Source organism: Trichosurus vulpecula, chromosome 2 (assembly GCF_011100635.1).
Source record: "Trichosurus vulpecula isolate mTriVul1 chromosome 2, mTriVul1.pri, whole genome shotgun sequence".
NCBI classification, from domain to species: domain Eukaryota; kingdom Metazoa; phylum Chordata; class Mammalia; order Diprotodontia; family Phalangeridae; genus Trichosurus; species Trichosurus vulpecula.
In genome coordinates, this window is record NC_050574.1 from 391,640,806 (window position 1) to 391,662,056 (window position 21,251).

Consider the following 21,251-nt stretch of genomic DNA (forward strand, 5'->3'; position numbering starts at 1 on the left):
TTTCTATACAGTTTTGGCCTGCCAGCCCATTTGTTGAGTGTGTGGCGGCCTCTGCTGGGATACAGCTGCATCCAAACGTTACGCTACCCTAAGAAGACGACATGTGGATGCTTAGGAGAGGTAAGAGAAAGAGAAAAGAGTGTGTGTATATATGGGGGGGGGGGGGAGGGAGAGAGAGAAATCTGCAAGAGGGAAGCAGTGCATCCTGGAAGGAGGAGCTGAGGAGGGAGCCGCTGGGATCCAAGGCAGAGAGCGGGTGAGCGTGCCCTCCCTCCATCCCGTTCCACTTGGGGAAGCGGTGGGAACTTCAAGAGATTCAGTATGTGTTGGTGACAACTGAGATATCTGCACCAGGCAGCTCGGGTTGGGGAGCAAAAGGGTACGGGGCGGGGAAAGGGAGAGAAAGGAATTTGCAGAACATCTACTAACCTCTCTTCCCATGTCCAGCGCAGTTGGTAAGCGGGGCAGGGCGGTGGGGGGTTCGTTGTGGGGGAGAGACTGGAAGGGGGGCGGGGGTGGGACACGATTCGACCCTGTGGGGAACAGATGAAGGGGGTGGCGAGAAAGGGGAAGGGCGCGGGATGGAGGGGGGTTCTCAGCCTCCTTCTCAGGGGAGCAAATGACCCTTTGGGACAGGGAGAGCCTGGCCAATGCTGGCTGAAGTGTTTTCGAATAGGGCAGAGATAGACCCCAGACAGAGGGAACAATGTGTCGCCTTTCCTACTGGGAAGTGCCTAGAGCCTGGAGCAGAGCAGTATCTGGTAGAGAGGAGGGAATTGACGGAAGGAAGGAACCCGGTGCCAGGGAGAGCCCGGGAAGAGTGCAAACTTTGCCTAGCCAGACTCCATGGGGCAAATCAGATCCCGGAGATGGGAGGGTAGGCATGGAAGAGGGATAGGACGGGATAGCGCAGCCTGCACTGAACGAGGAGTATAAAGCTGTCGGATTGCTACCCAGGTGCGGAGCCGCTTCCAAAAGGCTTTTGCCCACCTCCCCCACCCCAGAGACCGTAGCTGCAAAGGGAGAAAAGGCTGAGAGAGGTAGTTAGGAGGGGTTGTCGATCTTGGAAATACCAATCTTTTCTCGCCCCCCACCCCCACCCCCACCCCGCCTCCAGTGCCCTTGATGTTTAAAGTGCTGAGGGTAGAGGTGTATTAAGCGCGCTAAGGGCTATGGCCAAGAACTGCCTGCTTTATCTTTTTTATATCTCCCAGCGCTTAGCCCATAGTATGCGCTTATTGAATTTGCCAACCTCCCTCCTTCCCTTCCCTTGCCCTCCCTTCAGGGCACCTGGGTAAGTTTTCCCTTTTTTGGCTTGCTTTTTAAGAGTTGAGGCTGGGAGGCTGGGACTAGGTGCAGCCTGGTGTATTGCAGTGCGATTCCAAAGGGGCAGCTAACCACGGATCAGTTGGCAGAGGCTTTGGCTGTGGAGCCTTTACCCGCCCTTTGCACATTGGTGAGAGCCGAGATTTGCAAGGAGGGAAATCTATGGATAAAATAACACCGAGTAATTCAATGAGATACAGAAGAAAAGGGAGATCTGGAACTAGGTAGGGAACCCGGGAGGGGAACTGAGAAAAGAAAGGCAAGGTAAGGGAGAATCCAAAGGTGGGGTAGATTATCTGAAGATCAGTGAAATTCCCCCAGGAGGGAGAAGCAGGGGTCGAGTTAGAAAAAAAAAAAAAAAAAAAAAAAAAAAAGGAAGACTGGAGTAGATACAGTGCTCCGACTCCGCAATCCTCCTCCCGCTTCCCTCCCACCACCACACACCCTGGCACACACGAGGATGGTGTTCCCGGCTGGAGAGCTTACGCAGCGATCTGGAGACCCCCTAGGGCGCCTTACCTCTTTCCTTTAGCACCTAGTGCAGAAGATGCTGGAAGAGAAAGAAGTCCCCCCCCCTTTTGTTTTGCTCCTTTCCGTCACCTCCCCTTCCCTGGCAGTTACATGCCTGGTTATATGCCAGTTACAGGGGGACCCAAAGGCGAAAAGGCAGGGTGTAGGTGACCTCTGACTCTGAAGACCTCCTGCATTTAAATCTGCCTTGGGGTCGGCACTAGGAAGTATTTTGAGCATTTTCGGAAGGTTTAAAGTCTTTATTGTGGTCCCTCACTCGGGGGAATTGGCATCAGCGGTTCTCAGGAACAAAGTACAATGAAAGCAGGCAGGCTGTATGTATGTACAGATGTGTGTTGATTTGGATTGCACGAAGAAAAGCACATTGCCTGGATGAGAGTCCTTAAACAAGAGAAAAAGGAGAACTACAGTCTCCGATTTCTTAACACGATAATTAGGGATCGCAAAAGAGCCGAGAGACAGATTTCTCCAAAATATAATAATTATTAGGTTATTTAGTCATTGAGACAGCCATCCAAGAAAGTGGCAACCTTTCTAATAACCTGTTATTATATTACAGTAATCCTTCTCCTTAGAATGTTTCAAAAAAGTGGTCTTTGTCCTCTTTGCCCAAAATTTCTCATGACACCTTTCAGTAAAAGGAGTAAGCTAGCTGGCTTTAACATGTAGGGGGAATATTTTTGAAAGGAAAAGAAAATCAGGTACTAACAGATGCATAAATCACTTTCCCAGGATAATATTACGAATTTAACATGAGGATCATTTAGATAATTATTACTTGAGCAAAGAGTAAGAGGTTAAAATTAAATATTTGGGTTAATGGTTTAAAAATCAAAAGCATGATTATGCATATTTTATGTTTAAGTGAAAAAATAAAGCATTATGCTAATTTCTTTGTACTGTATTTTATTGCCTTCTGAAAATGAAAGTCATGAGGGAGGGAGTATGGAACTGTACTTGTATAATGACACCAAAATGTATCCTAATGTTTCTTTATTTATGAATAGTTAAAAAATGAGTCTTTGCAGTGTGGTTTGCTTCCAAGCTGTTTATCACCAAGACATTCATGGGCATATGTTCTTTTCTTTTTCTTCATTCTAGCCTAAGGATCAAGGTGGAAAAGAGCATTTTCCCCCAAAATTCAACCACTTCACTTCTTATTCTTATTGGGAATGGACAATGGAATGTTTTCTAGCTTTGTCATGATCAAAAACCTCCTCCTCTTTTGCATTTCCATGAATTTAGCCAGTCACTTTGGGTAAGTCATCTGGTTTTTCCAATTCTTATATTTTCTAACAGCAACAAACATGTTCAGTTAAAGAATTTGTTCAGTGGATCATAGAACTAGAAGGTATCTTATAGGTCCTTTAACCTAGGCTTCTGGTTTTACTGAGGAGAAAAATGAATTCTAGATAAATCAAGTGACTCATTAAAGGTCTTCTTGGTGCAGAGCTGAGATTTGAACCCATATTCTCTGACTTCAAATTCAGAGTACTGAAGAATTAATCTAGAGTTCTTTGCCCACCTAGACATCTCTGTACCCTCAGCGTCCTAGTGGCTACAAATAGCATTAAATGAAACTTTCTTTGATAGATTGACCACCTGAAGTGTGGTTTCTGAAGAGAGTAGGAGAAAAGAGGACTAGGGTAGAGAGTAGTGGTGACTTTATAACCTTAAGAATGGAAATAATTAGGTTCAAAATCATAAATGCTTCTTCTTATTCAGGTTAAAAGTTATATTCAGTAGATTTATGCCTCATTTACACAATTTTTTTGCTAGAAAATATGGTTCATGAAATTTGATAGCTATTGTTCTCTCATTCACAATAGTTTGTGAAACATGTGGTGTCATTTGAAGGTTGTAATTGACTGCTTATGACATTGAAAAGTTGTGCCAAATTTACTCAATAACCTTGGATTTGTTTCGACTTTGAACGTCTAAAAAGTCACCTTGAAGCCTTATATGGTGAAGGATACTTTGCATTGTTATTTCTGTTATGGTCTTTTTTATGATTTTTAGTGTCAACATCATGGGTATTTTAAAATATCCTTTTCCCAAAAATGACATTTTCATCATTCCAGCGAAAGTTATTCTTTTCACACAGAGACCTTCTCACCCTCTTTGTGTTGTAGAGACCAAGGAGGGGAGTATTTCTCAGCATGAATGAGATGAAATTAAAATAAAGAAATAAAAGAGAGTATCATGGAAAGCTTCCCAAGCTTTAGAACTATCAGACCAAAGAATCATCTTCTGAGGTGGACTCTTTTAAAACTAAAATGGACAGGGAAGTTGAGAGCCTAGGATAGGAAATGATGCTGCTCCCCCTGACCCCTAGTGCAATGATACATATTTTCCCTAATATCTACTAATCTAATCTACTAGGAGACTAGCATCCTGAAATGCACAGTTTTCCATTCAACAAATTAGTGTTCTTCAGAAACTAGCAATAGGCTTTTGGTAAATACCAATGGCTTTTAGAATTTACTGTAAACAATTATTCTGTGAGAGTCATATACATCTTAATTAATGCTATAAAAGTTATTTATAGCAGTAGTTCTCAAATTTTTCAACCTGTGTTTTTCCTTTGTTTTTGCATATTCCTCACCTTGGCTATCCCCAGGGAATATACCACCATAGTTGTAACATCACCCCTCAGAAGCATTTTAAAAACAGTAAATCCATTTTTTTTATCCTACAGGAGGCCCCACAACTAAATAGCTATCAGGAGTTTGAGTTGTATGTACTATGTCAGTTGAAAATCTTGTAATTTCCCAGGGAACCTAACAATATGGGGAGAATGATACCCAACTGATGAAGAAAATATACATTTTAATATTGACTCTCTAGTTTTCTTCAGGGAATAGCTTAGGTAAGAGTAGTCATCTCTAGTAAGGCTTAAGTATCAACATAGGAGCATAGACTTAAAAGTAGAAGGGACCTTGGGGGCCATTTAGTCCAACCCCGTCATTTTACCGAGGTACCTAGCTAGAGTTCTATACCTAGAGTCAAGAATACCTTAGCTCAAATCCTTCCGCAGACACTTACAAACTGTGTGACCCTGGGCAAGTAATTTCATCTTCATCTTACTTTCCTCATGTGTCAAATATGGCTAATAATAGTACCTACTTGCCAGCGCTGCTGTGAGGATAAAATTAGATACTATTTTGTTTTGCTTTTTTTTCGCAGGGCAATTGGGGTTAAGTGACTTGCCCAAGGTCACACAGCTAGTACATGTGTCAAGTGTCTGAGGTCGGATTTGAACTCAGGTCCTCCTGACTCCAGGGACGGTGCTCTACTCACTGCGCCACCTAGCTATTTTTAAAGCTATTTTAAAAGCCACTATTTTTAAAGCACTTTGCATACCTTAAAGTGCTACATAAATGCTATCATCATCATCATCATCATCACCATCATTATTACCCATTAGATGAGAAGACTGAAGGTCAATAAATATGTAGCTTGTCCAAAGGTGCATGTGTAGTAAATGGCACAGTTGAGATTTGGACTGAAGGCCTCCGACTCCAAATCCGGTAGTCTTTTTTCCAATTACACTTCATTATCCATTAGTCCCTTAACATGATATTAGATTAATTCATTCATTCATTAAGTGTCTATTATATACAAGGCCATGTTAAGTCTTGAAGATGTAGAGATGAAAAATTGCAATCTTGTACATTAAGAAACATACAGCTTAATTAGGGATGGATGATATCTACAAAAAGAAATATGATATAGAGTATAATATAATGCTTTGAGGGTTGGTGGTGGGGTGTGGATAATGGAAAGAAAATCTGAGATCCAGGTGTATTAGTCCAGGAAAATCTGAGGAGGGAGTGATCACTTATAGCTGAGAGAATCAGAAAAGGAAAGCTCTATGGATGTGATTATACTCAAGCTGGGCTTTGAAGGAAAGGAAAAGGAGAATTTCAACAGAGATAAGGAGGGAATAAGTTCTATAGGGGCATTACCTTTGTGAACATAGAGACACTGAAGTGCGTACTAGGAGAGCAGGGAACAAAGAGAAGATCATTGTAGCTAGAATATAGCCTGGATGAAGAGGATTCATGTAAAATAAAGATAGAAGGATGTATTTTAACCAGATCCTGGTGACCCTTAAATACCAGGCTAAGGAATTTATATCATTCCCTTTAACCAATTAAGAACCAAGAGAACCTTTTAAAGAAAGGGGGAAAATGACCCCCCCTACATTGGTGTTAGTTGATTTGTTTTGCAGTTGTATTTGGCTCTTCCTGACTCCATTTGGGGCTTTCTTGGCAAAGATGATGGAGTGGTTCGTCATTTCTTTCTCCAGCTCATTTTACTGATGAGGAAACTGAGGCAAACAGGGTTAAGTGACTTGCCTAGGGTCACACAGCTAGTAAGTGTCTGAGGCCTGAATTGAATTCACAAAGATGAGTTGTCCTGATTCCAGGTCTGGCACTCTATCCACTGAACCACCTAGACCCTTTAAATTAGGCAACTTCTTTTGGCAACAGTGTGAAGGATGCTTGGAAAATGGTAAAGACTGCTGGCAGGAAGGCCAATTAGGAGAGAGTAACCGAGTTCTGAACTAGGGTATTGCCTGTGTAAGTGAAAAGGTGAGGACAAATGCTAGCCATATTGTAAGGATAGAATCAACAGGGTTTCCCAGTTGTTTTGGTGTGGTGGTTTAGGATAAGGAAAGGGAAGAATCAAAACTGATTCCAAAGTTTGGAGATGATACTGCCATCACCAGAGATAGGGAAGTTTTAAATATGGGGCTTAAATGCCAAACTTTAAATACCAGTTTGGAAGGAGGGAAAAGATATATATGACACACTGTTGGTAATATTACCTTACTTTATATAGTACATTTAACTTTTCAATGATTTTGCCTTGCAAAGTGTGACATCTGGGCTCTACATTGGGCTCTGCCACCGACTATATTTTTGATCTTGGACAAGTCATTTAAAATTTGTGAATCTTAGTTCTTTCATGTGTAAAAGTAGAGAATTGAACTCAAGAATCTTTAAGATTTCTTCCAGTTCTAAATTAAAATGAATGTGGTTCTATCAACCTGTGTTCTTCATATACACTCTGTAAACCAGATAGAATTATCCCTCTTTTACAGAGGATGACATTAAGCCATATGACAATGTAGTGCCTTGTCAAACATCATAAAGCTAATTAATGGTAGAGATGAAATTAGTAGGCATGTTTACTGAATGTGTCATTAATTCTTTATACTAGTCTACCTTGCCATGAGTCTTTGGCACAAGAAATATATTGCATGTAATATATGTCTTAAGAATAGATTTTTCTGATATAGTTCTAATAATTCTTTAATGTGTTTAACATCACAAATTCCAGGTTTTTCTCTTTTGGACAAACACTTTGAGTTCTTAAGTAAAACTGGTATATTAATTTATTTAGATTAGCAACTAAACTAATAACCTATTAGTCATCAGGGAAATGTTCCAAACCCCAGGAATCAAAAAGCTAAGAATTTATGTGTTGACATTGGTAATACATATATCCAATGCAACAAATACTAATTACCTATTTATTTTGTAGCTAAAATAATACATGGGTATATTTGGTAAACATATAGATACCTCTGTGTATGTATGTATGTATGTATATATGTATGAACATATGCTAATTTTACATACACACATATAGCAATATACACATATACTCCTTTTAATATATAATTGAGGTCAAAATCAATTAGTTTGTTGACTGTCTCATGATTTAACAAGTATTTAGAAAGTTAGCATTCTGGTGGTGAGGGTTACAGTTAGGGCCTAGGAAACTATCTTTTCCCTGATGCATTTTTGTCCTCAGTTATTTCTTTTTTTGGGAGATGAACTGTCTAATCACAAGTTACTCAGGTTAGGGTTTAGGCTTCATATTTTTACATTATAGAATATTTACAATATAGAATTATATTATATTACATTAAGATACATTATAGATACATCTTCAGAGTCTTCATCAGTCGTACCAAGCATATTCTTCAGTTTCCTCTGCTTTCATATTTCAAAGAAAAATAAGCAGGTCTAAAATGACCCGAGATTCTATCCACTATTTCCCACTGTTAATATTTCCACAGCCTTTCTTCCATCATTCCTTTTGGTGCTTCTTCCATAAGAATATAAACTTTCATCCCTTTAATCTTTCCATGTTTTCACAGAAGGTTTTTAGAAGCTAATGCAAGGATTACCTGCATTATTTCACATGTGTATTTTCTAAGTTCAAAATGGGGTTTCTAGTATATACAAATCTAAGATATATGCATATGAAATTCTAGGAACTAGAGCTTTGTTCTAATCTCAGCTAGAAGGGATAAAAATACAGGATGCTAAGCAGCATCATTGTCTATGGTCCTGGTATTAGCCTAGCAAAATTTTGAGTGGGACATCCCCAGAAGTTTGGCCCCCAGGTAAAATTTTTTATACTATAGAAATGGTCTAAAAATAACCTACTAAGTCAAAGGTAGTTATTGCAGTTTGTCGTGGTGGAGGGAACACACAGCAAAGACATAAGGGAAACTTGAAGTATTGGAAAGAAATGCTATATATTCCTACATATAGAATTGTGTAGAAAAGTGATTTCTTTTTTTAAAGGAAGTTAATGCAGTAAAAATGTCAGAAATCATCTTGTTTCTCCATTAGAAAAGAAGCTTGAGGAACTTTAATATTGAAACTTTGGAATCTGAATGTAGGGAATTTATATTCCTCGCTTAAAGCTTGTGTAATTTTCTAAGTTGTTATATCTTGAATAAGATGAGTTCTACAAGTGTTTTAGAGCATTTCAGGGTTGTATGCAACTCTGGTATTATTTTTGGTGTGCCAAGTTTATGCTCCAGTGAGAGTGCTCATAACTCTGAATATCACCTTTATTGCAAAATGAAAGTATCTGTATAATTTGGAAAGTATTATAGTTCTATAGAAAATACAGGAACTGAGCAACCAAATAATCTGCTTTCTGGTCCTTGTACTGGTCTAACTATGTGATCTTGGAAAAGTCATTTTATGTCCCTGTGAGTCAGTATTTTTTTTAAATCTGTGAAATGTGGAAGATAATTCCTGTCATATCAATATCACAAGTACAGAGTGTGAGACTAAGGAATATGGCTCTGAATGAGCCACTACAAAAAGACTTTTGGAGCCATTCATTTTAGATGATCATGGAGGGGAGGGGTTGGAAAAAAGTGACAAGATATGGTTACAAAGAAAGATATGATATTATCTTATTAAAATTCAGAGAGAATGAGGAAGGACAAAGGTTGACAGTCAGTCTAAGAAAAAAGATTTCCCCCCAAATAACAAAAATGTTAAAATTCACACTTCTAGAAAAGAATTAAAAAAGCTAGCTAAAAGAGATAAAAGCATTATAGAAATAAGGAGGAAGAAATAGGATGAAGGAAACCAAAGAACTTTTAAAACTCTTATATTTATAAAAATAAGGTGAAATATGTCTAGAAATTTATTTTTTATTCTTAGGAAAAGGACTGGAAATATAAAAAATACATGAAAATGTCATAAAGCAATATGATGATAAATTAAAGTAAGAGATATGGTGACAGCTATGATTTCTCCTACCTTTTCATCACCCTACAAATTCCAAGTCTATTTCTGTTCCTGGAACAGACTTTAATTTTTTTTAAATCCTTCTTAATTTACTTGATAGATGTTTGAATTATCTTTAGATTATACCGAAGAATCTTGGTTTTTGAGCTTGTTGTATGAATATGTGTTATATAAGTACATGCACACACACACACACACACACGTGCATGCAAACACACACATACACGTACACAGAAAAGCTTTCATCAAGCCATCAAATCTAAGAAAGTTAAATTGAAAAAAAGGGGGGTTAGAAGACTGTCATAAATTTGGAGGGTTGTTATACTTTGAAGTTTCATCATGAAAATTAAAAACAAAATAAAGGGAAACAGCACAGAAAAAAAAATTGTAGAGTCAATCTGTCAACCTGAGTCATCTCTGTGCACTTAAGGAAAAAGAAACACCTGACTTAAATCTAATCCATCCTCCAGAGTTAATAATTAGGGAAACAATAAAGCTAATGAAAGAAAATAATTCCTAAGCGTATGCCTTATCAAAAAGAAGTTGGGAACATTCTTCATGTCAATAAGCAGTTAGTTAAACATAGCATGACAATTTCTCAGCATGACACTATGGGAGTGAAGTTACATCTCTATCTGCCAGCTTCATCTGGCAATCGATTGAACAATGAGTCAGAACAAGCAAGAGAAAAAGAATGTGTGCTTCCTATCTGAAAAAGAAAAAAAAACGGTTGAACTCTATGAGATGCATCTCTTAATTAGTTTGAAATTTCAAAGGCAAGAGACATCACTGGAAATTATTGTTTTTTGAAGCCTCCTAATGGAATTATTGATATTTACAAAGGTTGTTATCCTTGTGGCATATTTAGGAAACTGACTAACGAAACATACAAAAGTAGAATCAAAGAAACTTCTAACCTTGATTTAACCATATTAGGAGTTGGAAACCTTGTCACCTTTGGAGCTCTTAAGACTTCTATGGGCCTTCCGGATCATTTGGTGACTTGTAAAGAACTTCTTATTAGAGATCTACCATTCCATTGCCAACTCTCCCCCAACCCCCTCCCCCCCATCTTAACTCTTAACAAAGAATGGGGAGGAGGAGATACCAGAGGCATCACATTACTTTGTATAGATTCAAAGCATTCTGAGTATTAAACATGGTTAATCCTTGACATTCAATCTTTATTCCTCAGTTATCAAAACCATTCACACTCTGTTTAACCATTTAAAGTCATTTCAATAACATGCAATTTTGTGGTAATTTAAAAATATTATTCTTTTGAACTATTAAGTTATATTTAGTTTTTTCTCATAGTACACGTATTCTAACCTCTGTACTCAAAGAAAAAAATGAGACAGTTAGATAACTGACTACGTCAGAAAATTGGACATAGCCTAAAAGACCAAGAGATCCAACCAACATGGGCCATGAGAACTTTTATCAGTGTTTACTTCTATGTGCTTTGCCAGTAGTGACCTGAAAGTGAAAGCTAGTACATTAAAAATAGTATTAGAAATTAAAATAGTATTTTTTCTCTTAAAAGTTGTCAAGAACATTTCAGAAACATTTGTTATATAGGCAGACCACACAAATCTCAAAACAGACTTCTTAAAGGAATGAGTAATGTTGGACCATGGAAAGTGAAGTTATCCAAGGTCTCTCTTTCATTTTGACCATTCAAAGTGGTATGGATTCTACAATTCCCTAAAGCAAGTCACTCTATATATTGCTCTCCCTTTTTGGAATTATGACATTAGGGAGTATATGTTACTTTCTTACTTGTTGGTAAATTTGTAAGGGAACTCATAGGGAATAAATTTTCTCATTTTAGTGGACCTTGTATTTAAAAAAAATTCTTCTTCTTAAACAGCTATTCACAGATGCCAACAAGTTCAGTGAAGGATGAGACCAATGATAATATTACAATATTTACCAGGATCCTGGATGGTCTCTTGGATGGATATGACAATAGACTGCGCCCAGGACTTGGAGGTGGGTATATGTTTCTTTCCTGAAGTGAGGTGAATACTGGGGACAATGAGTACACTTCTTGAATGCACAAAACTCTGTAGAGTGGCTCCTTTTACATTCTTAAACAACCTCCCAGACCCATTTTAACAGATAAACTAGAATAATAAGATATGTTAGGACTAGAAACAGGTAATGATACCCTTAAAAATGGTCATTTGTTGTGCTTTAATGTTAAAAAATTCATTGTATATGTTTTGACTGCTTTCACTCTTACAACAAGATATGCAGCGGATAATTCAAGCAATATTATCTTCAAAAACATTTTTTCCTATTAGGAGACAGAGGGTTGTTAAGGTTAAGTTACTAGCCTAAGATCACACAGATTCGCTAGGACTCAAATCCATTCATCTTGACATTATACTATATCATTCCAGGGATGCATATAGGTTGCTTTACATATTCTAGGTCCTAATTGTTTTAGAGAAATTTTATTGGTCTTGGAGAACAATTGTCCTTAAGAAGTATCCTTGCCCAAACAGGATCGCTTTTTCTGGGGCACTTAAAGAAAGACAAAAGCTTAGGTCAACCCTATATGGAGGGATCTTTTACAAATCAACTTTACACCCTCATTCCTGTAAAGATTTACTAAGAAATAATTCACTATTAAGTGAATAACCAGTAGGGGAAAAATAAATTCTTTTTGGAACAGGAGAGATTGTGATATTCCTTAATATCATTCAGTGTGATGAAAAGTGGTTTATTAAGAAACTAAGAAAAAGTGATAGCATTCTTAATTTCCTTTTATGTGGTTTGGCTGTTGTTTACAAAGTGGTCACTCACCATTCAAATATTATCCGGTGCCAATTTATAAAACATACAAAAATAAGAAACTCTAGGAGGAAAGAATTGGTGTGAGGTGAGAATTTTAGAAGGAGGGGATCCCAATTAGCATTCCCAATAAAACCACTGATCTAAAAGATTTAATGATGCAAAAATTACTGAATTCCATCTCTGAGTAAAATATCAATCAACTCCATATATATACATACACATACATACACACATATGTATATGTGTGTGTTTTGAATAAAGCATTATGTTAGACCTGGTGTGGAATATATAAAAGTTAAGCATTATTTCTATTTTCAAAGAGAATGAAATCTACTTGAGGAAATAAGACACACATGTGGAGAATTAACAACATAAAAATATAAGGCAAACCTGATGGGTAGCAAGCATCATACATAGGCTATAAATGCTACCAGAGTATAGATTTGAGAGAGCTAATTTTAGGATGGAATAGAGTAATGAAGTACTCTTTCCCTAATAGGTGCTCAATAAACGCTAATGAAGGGAAAACTATATGGAGGAAGTGAGATTAGAGCTGTGCCATTAAACATGGGTAAGGTTTGGGCGAGGAGTTATAAAGGGTAAGGGAAGCAAAATGATCAGATATGATTCTCTCCCTAACTATATAGCATCGAATATTTTAAGATATTTTTAAGGAATACCAAATGTGTTTCAAGTAAATGGAGTATATGGAAATACACTGAAGTCTTTCTATAAGACAGTTCCCTTAAGGTCCTATTGCTTCTTCAGCAGTAATATAAACCTGGGTAGGATTGAATACAATTATGCCAAATTATAGTTTATAAGCCACAAAATCCTAGGAGCCTCTTTTGAAATGCAACATTTTTAATAATTACAAAACTATTAGAGAATTACATTTTGAGACATAGAGCTATTTTATATCTCCATCTTTCAGGTATCTCAAACTGGATACCCACTAGACATCTTAAACTCAATAAATCTAAAATAGAACTCTTTTAGAAATCTTCCCCCATAAACTTCCCCTTCCCCTACATTCTCTATTACTATAGAGGGCAATGCTATCCTCTCAATCCCTCAGGCTCCCAACCTCGGAGTCGTCTTGGATTCTTCACTATCTCTCACCTCCCACATCTAGTACTTTGCTAAGGCCTATTATTTTCACTTCTGTAACATCTCTCATACACACTTCCTTCTTCTCTCTTTTGACTCTGCCTCAATTTAGGTGCATGACCTTCTCACCTCTTGACTTTATTATTATAATAAGCCTGCTGGTATGTGTTTGTCTGCCTCAAGTCTTTCCCCACTCCACTCCATCCAGCTACTAAAGTGATTTTTCTAAATCACTTTAACATAACACCCCTCCTTCAACAGAAAACTCCAGTGACTTCCTATTGCCCCCAGACCACTTTTTGCTATTCAAAACCCTTCATTACCTAGCTTACTACTACTTTTCCAGTCTTCTTATATCTTATTCTCTCTTTGATCCTAGGACATAGTAAGGTCTTAATAGATGTTACCTGATTAATTGATTCGATTAGTTTCAATATTATGGAATCTTTTTAAAAATCACATCTTCCTTCACTATAATTGTACTCCTGTTTATTGTGTTTAGTGAGTGATTCTGGATTCTCCAAGGGCTATTTTAGCCAAGATTCAGGGCTGTTTGTATTGAACAAACAGCATGTTCATTGACAAAAGGTCAGGGTTTGGAGAGGTTTATCACCAGTAAGACTTGGGGTGGTGGTGACTTTTTGACCAAAACTACTCTTTAAGACTGTCTAATGAGTTGTCAAGGAGTTACAGTCTTCGTTGTTGGAACATGGACCCACATTGACGAAATTATAGATCCTGGAAGAAATGAAGTATTTAACAACTGATCTGATATTACGAGTTCTGTAGCTCTCAAAGTACTTTTATGTTCATTGTTTTATTTGCTTGCTACCATCCTTACAAGCTAGGAAGTGCAGATGTGTTTATCATTACCAGACAAACTTAGAAACTGAGGCTCAGAGATTAAATGACTTGGCCAAGATCACATAGTTTATAAGTAATGAAATAGCAGGATGGACCCAGATCTTTTGACTCCAAATCTAGTGTTCTTTCCACTACACCAAGGTATCTTTTGTGATTAGTTCTTCAATGTTGCTTTAATATTCATATTAACTGGGTGGCAGTTGATGGAAGATCAACCTGGTAAACCAAACAGGGATGAGATTTTTTGGCCTCCTGTATGATATTACGTGCACTATCAGACAGAAATAGAGCCCAGGACACAAGTAGCCAGTGTCAATTGTAGTAAAAGGAGGTCTGGGATAATTGTTGAGCTTTGCATCTAGATATAAATAAGAGTCACCACCAGAAGCATATTGAATTTATCCGTGAGATTTGTGTTTTCCCAAGGTTTTCCAGGGGAAATTCACATTTGAGTAGAGATGTCTACAATTATATTAGAACATTTGATGGATGGCTGGAAGTTTTCACCTGGAAACTTTCTAGTTTTTTAAGGTAATCCCAGAATGCACTTCCTAACAATAATCGTTGGAGCTATAAAACCAGTAGGGGTCAAAGCAGAATGCCCTTCGTTGTGTAAAAGTACCAACCTAAAATGGTTTTATCATTGACCATCATTCAAATCTCTGTTTCTTAATATATGGTGATTGCATTATGGAAACTTCCCTTTTTATTATAGATGTAATAGCATCATGTTGTAGTATGTAAATAGAATATGGGACTTGGAGTAAGGGTGATCTGGACTTTTTTGTCACTAGATAATACCATCAGTGAATAATGTACCCACTCTGCATTTCAGGTAATTCTTTCAGATATATATCTGTATCTATATCTATATCGATATCGATATCGATATCTACATCTATATGCTAAGTTATGGAGAGCATTGTATAAATGGAAGGATTCCCCAGTCCTATGATATATCTGATCATTGATGTATTGACAAATTATCATTTTCTGAGTTGAAATATAGAAAGCACTCTGAGGCTAGTATACATTTTAGTTTGATTTAGTTTATACCTACTTTTGGGACACAAATACAAGAGTTTAAAATAAATTATAATACTCTTAGAGGTTAGAAGATGAGTTATTTGTTAATAGGAAAATAAAATATCTCTTATGTTAATAACTAAATCAGGGTTCATGTTTCTGTATTTCAGAGAGAATCACTCAGGTGAGGACAGACATCTATGTTACCAGCTTTGGCCCAGTGTCTGATACAGAAATGGTAGGTTACAGGGTATGGACCTTACCAAGGCCAAAACTACATCCATAAGATAAATGATAATATCTCCAGGGGAAAGATTTATTGCAATATAATAACCCTAATCCCCTTTATTTGGCTTAGGAGTATACCATTGATGTATTTTTCCGACAAAGCTGGAAAGATGAAAGGCTTCGTTTCAAAGGACCAATGCAGCGGCTGCCTCTCAACAACCTCCTTGCTAGCAAGATTTGGACTCCAGACACATTCTTTCACAATGGAAAGAAGTCCATAGCTCACAACATGACCACACCTAACAAGCTCTTAAGGCTAGAGGATGATGGTACCCTGCTGTATACCATGAGGTAAAATCCCATCTATACATTTCTTTAGAATCCTGACATTTTGGAGAGTTCCTTTTTAGCATCACTCATCTCTGGAGCCCTTTGTTTCTCCTCTAGGGAAAACAGACTAATTTCTCATTATTTTTCTGTTATGAGTTTCCTTAAGATTACATAATGAGTATCACTCAATAAATGCAGCATCTCCTATGAAGCCTTTCCATGAGCAGTTAGTATAGAGAGGCAGCTGGGTATCAGAGAGCAGGGAGTGCTAGACCTTGATTCCGAAAGACCTGAGTTCAAAAATCTCTCTTAGACACTAACTAACCAGCTTTATGACCCTGGAAAAGTCACTTTAATCTCTTTCAGTTTTAGTTTCCTAAATGGGGATAGTAATAGACCCTATTTTGTGGGGTTATTATAAGGATAAAAAAAAGGATAACATGTAAAGCTCTTTGAAAACCTTAAAACACTATGTGATAATAAAAATTATTATTAATTATATGTGGAATGACCATTGGGCACACAACCCTGTAGTAGCTACTGTGGATGCACAGTCAGTAAGCTCCTCTTCCTTCAAGTCTCTTTCAGCTCAGATCAATCTGAATTCTGTTTAAAGATTCTATTTTTACTTATAATTACTTCTCACAGAATCTTAGAATTGGAAGGAACTTAGACATTTGCCTAATCATAGAAATGAAAGATTCAAAACAGAAAGGAATTTAGGGCTCATCCAATCCAGTGTCATTTTATAGATGAGAACACTGAGCCCTGGAAAAGTAAGTAACTTGCCTAAGGTTATACAGCTAATAACTGCTTGCTCTTACTTAGGGCTATCCCCAGGGCCTAATGCAATGCATGGCGTATAGCAGGCATTTAGAAAAGAGTCATATTGATTGATTGAGCAATTATTAGATGCAACTCACCACTCACAATCTCGTGCTCTTCCACGATACCTTTCACGGCTTTTCTAAGTCAGGTAGTTAGTGCGGTGGATGGAGTGCCTGGCCTGGAATCAGGAAGACCTGAGTTCAAATTTGACCTCAGTTATTTACTGACTATGTCATGCTGGGCAAGTCATTTAGCCTCTATTTGTCCAAGTTTTCTCATATGTAAAATGGGGTTGATAATAGCACCTATACAATCTCTGTTTGCCTTAGTTTTCTCATTCATAAAATAAGGATAATAGAAGTACCTACCTCTCCAGGAGGTTGTTGTAAGGATCAAATGAAATAATAATTACAAAGCACTTAGCACAGTGCCTGGCACATAATAAGCACTACATAAATATTATTATTATTATATTTTAATAAAGAAATATTATGAGACCAGTAAGTTAGGTTTTCTTGAGTTATTTATAATTATATAAATATATATGTATTATATATATATATGTAATATATAGCATATAATATAGTTATTTTCTTGAGTTATTATAGATTCATTATTTTGGGTATATGCATTTATTTCTTTAGTTATGAGTCTAACATTAAAAAAGATGGCCTAGATCACATAAAATAAGCATATGTCATTAATTGTGTCTGTTTTTAAGACTATAAGAACCACCTTATATTTGCTTTTCAAAGAGAGCTTTTAACATTTTACCTCTAGGATTTGATAATATTTTCATGCTGCATATAAATCTGATTATTTCTAATCTTGAATGATCACACCTAATTTTATCCTGTGAATTGGTCACTAACTCTGAGTAAATCTATCATAAAATCAATTAATTGAACAGAGAGAAAGACTATATCATATTGCCTTAACAAGATTTTCACTAAGATAAAATACTTTGGAAAAGCTTAGGAAAAGTAAAGAAAAAATATTTGACCTAAGAAGATATTTATACACATAAGAAAATTGAAGTGATGTTGAATTCCTGCCCTTTATGTCATGATCTCACACAAAAAGATGATAATCTTTAAAAATGGACACTTGGTCTTTCGAAAAAGAATAATAGTACAAAAAGAATATCAAATAACCAATACCTCAAGGAGATTTTGATTCTCTCTATTACATTTCTATTGTCTTGGAGTTTTGATTTACCTTTCTTCCCCATAGAAAGAAAATGCAATTGGGCAGCTAGGTGGTGCAGTATGTAGAGCACCAGCCCTGGAGTCAGGAGGACCTGAGTTCAAATCTGGCCTCAGACACTTGACACATGTACTAGCTGTGTGACCTTGGGCAAGTCACTTAACCCCAATTGCCCTGCCTCCCCCCCCTCAAAAAATACACAAACAAAAATGAAAGGAAATGCAGTATAGTGAAAAAGAAAAAGGGGGATTTTCAAAAGCACTAGATTTCACTGCTACCTTCTTACCTCTATCATTAAAAAGCTGTGTTATCCTACACAGATCACTATCCATCTCCAAGGCTCAGTATCTGTCTTCATTTGTTTAATAAGAGTGTTTGAATAGAGCTCTAAGCTCCCATTAACACCTAGTATTCTTTGAATTCTGACTTCTGTGCCATGTGATACCTGGCAAGGCTTTAAATGTGGACAATTGTTAAAAAACAAGTGAGTGAAATATCAGCTCAATACCCAAATTATATAAAAAAAGTATTTTTCTCCTGAGACCATAACTATTACATTAAGGGAAAGGCAGAGCAGTAGCATAAAATTAGTGCTTTATTTTTTTTTTAAATGAGATCTTACTATAAAAGTTTTGAGTTAATTGGCCTAGGTTTACTTATAATCCCCTTGCCTAGGAATGAATTTGGACTTAAGAAGCTAGAATGGAACTGCAACTATGAATGGGGTTAAGGCCTAACCCTAAAGGTTATAAGCACTCAGGGTGGGGAGTCTCCAATCAAATTGTTACACGTCACCTCCACACAGTCCTCTCTTTCCTGCCACCCACCCACTCTGTTGATGAATAGATAGGTTCTAGATGGGCTTCAGAACAGTGTTGGCCCTCCTCCTTTATACTGAATGTCAATGGTAACTGTTTTCTTTGGAACAGCAACACTGAGGGTTTTCCTTTCCCAGCCGGATTTTTTTTTCTCTCTTTTTTTTTTAATTAAAGGGACCCTCCTTTCACTCACTTCTTAAAGAAGCTTATTCACTAAATGGGTGTTACCTCACTCTAAGTGAGTACATGAAAAGGCCTGAGCCTAAAAAGGCCAGGGTCTCCCATCACATCCTGGGTCATCTCCAGTCATCCTGATGAATATTAAGTCACTGTATCCAGATGGCTCTGGAGGAGAAAGTGAGGTTGGTGACCTTGCACAGCCCTCCCTCACTCCAATCAAAGTCAAAAGCAAACCATGTCATCATTTCCCTGATGTCATGGTCCTCTTCGAAAATGAAGGACAAACACAGGTTGTAGATACATCCCTTTAGGACAATGACCAAATTATCTTCTCCTTGTATTCTTAGTGCTTAGCAAAAGTGGGAGCTTAATAAATGTTTGTTGAATAAAAAATACTAATTCACTGCTTCCCCCAATTTCAATCAAATAATTAACATTTATTAAGTGCCAGTTATGTGCCTGACAATATGCTAGGCACTGGGGATGCAGAAAGGGCAAAACAGTCTCTGCCCTGAAGGAACTTACAATCACATGGGGGAAATAACATTTAAATGAATATCTATAGGCATACTTCATTTTATTGCTCTTCACATTCTTGTGTTTCTCAGATATTACATTTTTTTTAACAAATTGAAGGTTTGTGGACACCCTGGATTGCAAGTCTGCCATTTTTCTAAAGTCCTCACATCATGTCACTATGTCAGATTTTGGCAATTCACACAATATTTCAAACTTTTTCATCATTATTTTATCTGTTATGGTGATCTATAATCAGTGATCTCTAATGTTAATATTGCAATTTGTTTTGGGGTGCCTTGAACTGCACACATTTAAGAGAGTAAATTTAATTGATAAATGTGTGCGTTCTGACTGTTTCACCAACTGGGTTCTTCCTCTCTCTCTCCCTACTCCCTGAGACACAACAATATTGAAATTAATAACCCTACAATGGCCTCTGTGTTCAAATGAAAGAAAGGGTCAATTGCTGTGGCAAATTTCATTGTTTTCTTATTTCAAGAAATTGCCACTGTCATCCCAATCTTCAGCAACCACAACCCTGATCAGTCAGCAGCCATCAACATCAAGGCAAGACCCTCCAACAGCAAAGAGATTATGACTCTCTGATGGCTCAGATGATGGTTATCTTTTTTTTTTAGCAATAAAGTATTTTTTAATTAAGGTATGTACATTGTTTCTTTTTTAAACAACACTATTGTGCATTTAATAGACTACAGTATAGTGTAGATAGAACTTTTATATGCACTGGGAAACCAAAAAAATATCACTTGCTTTATTGTGTAATTCACTTTATTGTAGTGGTCTGCAAGTGAACTCATGATATCTCTGAGGTATGTCTCTAGAAAACAGCTATATATAGGCTAAATAAAAAATGGTTAACTGAGGGAAGGCACTGGAATTAACAGGGTTGGGGAATGCTTCCTGTAGAAGGCAGGATTTTAGTTGGGACTTGAAGGATCCTAAGGAGGTTATTTATGCTGGAGCTATATTCCCTAAAATACAGTTCACCCACAGAGTCCTCTGTAGCTACTGGGACAGCTAGATGGCACAGTGGATAGAATACAAGGCCTGAAGTCAGGAATATATATCTTCCTGAATTCAAATCTGGCTTCAGACACTGTGTGACCCTGGGCAAGTCACTTAACCTTATTTGTCTCTGTTCCTTATCTATTAAATGAGCTGGAGAAGGAAAGGACAAAATCACTTCAATATTTTTACCAAGAAAACCTCAAATGGAATAGTGAAGAGACAAATACAACTGAAATGACTGAACAACAACCAAATCTTTGACACAAGATGGTAGGCATATTTCCAAAAAACTCAACATGCAAAAAAGTGTTTTCATCTTTGAAAAATGGGTATATTTGTGATGGCTAGTGAATGTCTGTAAGTCTTTTTGTTTTTCAAAATGTTTTTTCATTTGTTTCATTAAGTATTTTCCAATCACACCTAAAAAAATTAACATTTTTTTTAAATTGTGAATTCCAAATTCTGTTTCTTCTTCCCATAGTCTGGACACATAGACGATTGACAGCAATATGGAGTTATTGCACTGAGTTCACATGAATCTTGCAAATGAATTGAAGATGCTATTTATTAACATTCCAATTAAATAAAATGTTGTTGAAAATTTCATTCATTTCATGTCTTGAAAATATGCATTTTTGCCTATGTGTCGAGACTTTAGGAACACCCTGTACATGTGAAGTAATCCAAAATATATATATCCATATTAGCCATCTTGCAAAAGAAAACACAGGAAAAAAAACAAGAAAAAGAAAGTTTAAAAAATATGCTTTAATTTGCATTCAGATTGTTCTCTCTCTGGAGGTAGATAGCATTTCTCATCATGAATACTTTGAAATTGGTTAGATCTTTGCCTTGATCAGAGGAGTTAAGTCTTTCA

General features: G+C 36.9%; 1 protein-coding gene across 1 annotated transcript in view; it reads left to right on the top strand.

Moving 5' to 3' along the window:
* The first annotated feature begins 202 nt into the window (after positions 1-202).
* Positions 203-21,251, top strand: part of GABRA5 (gamma-aminobutyric acid type A receptor subunit alpha5) — a 113,820-nt gene continuing 92,771 nt past the window's right edge. Inside the window, exons 1-5 of the mRNA XM_036747731.1 lie at positions 203-455; positions 2,959-3,115; positions 11,305-11,426; positions 15,407-15,474; positions 15,595-15,815. Coding sequence (XP_036603626.1) covers positions 3,030-3,115; positions 11,305-11,426; positions 15,407-15,474; positions 15,595-15,815 — 497 coding nt within the window. The 5' untranslated portion in view covers positions 203-455; positions 2,959-3,029. The remainder of the gene's footprint in view (positions 456-2,958; positions 3,116-11,304; positions 11,427-15,406; positions 15,475-15,594; positions 15,816-21,251) is intronic.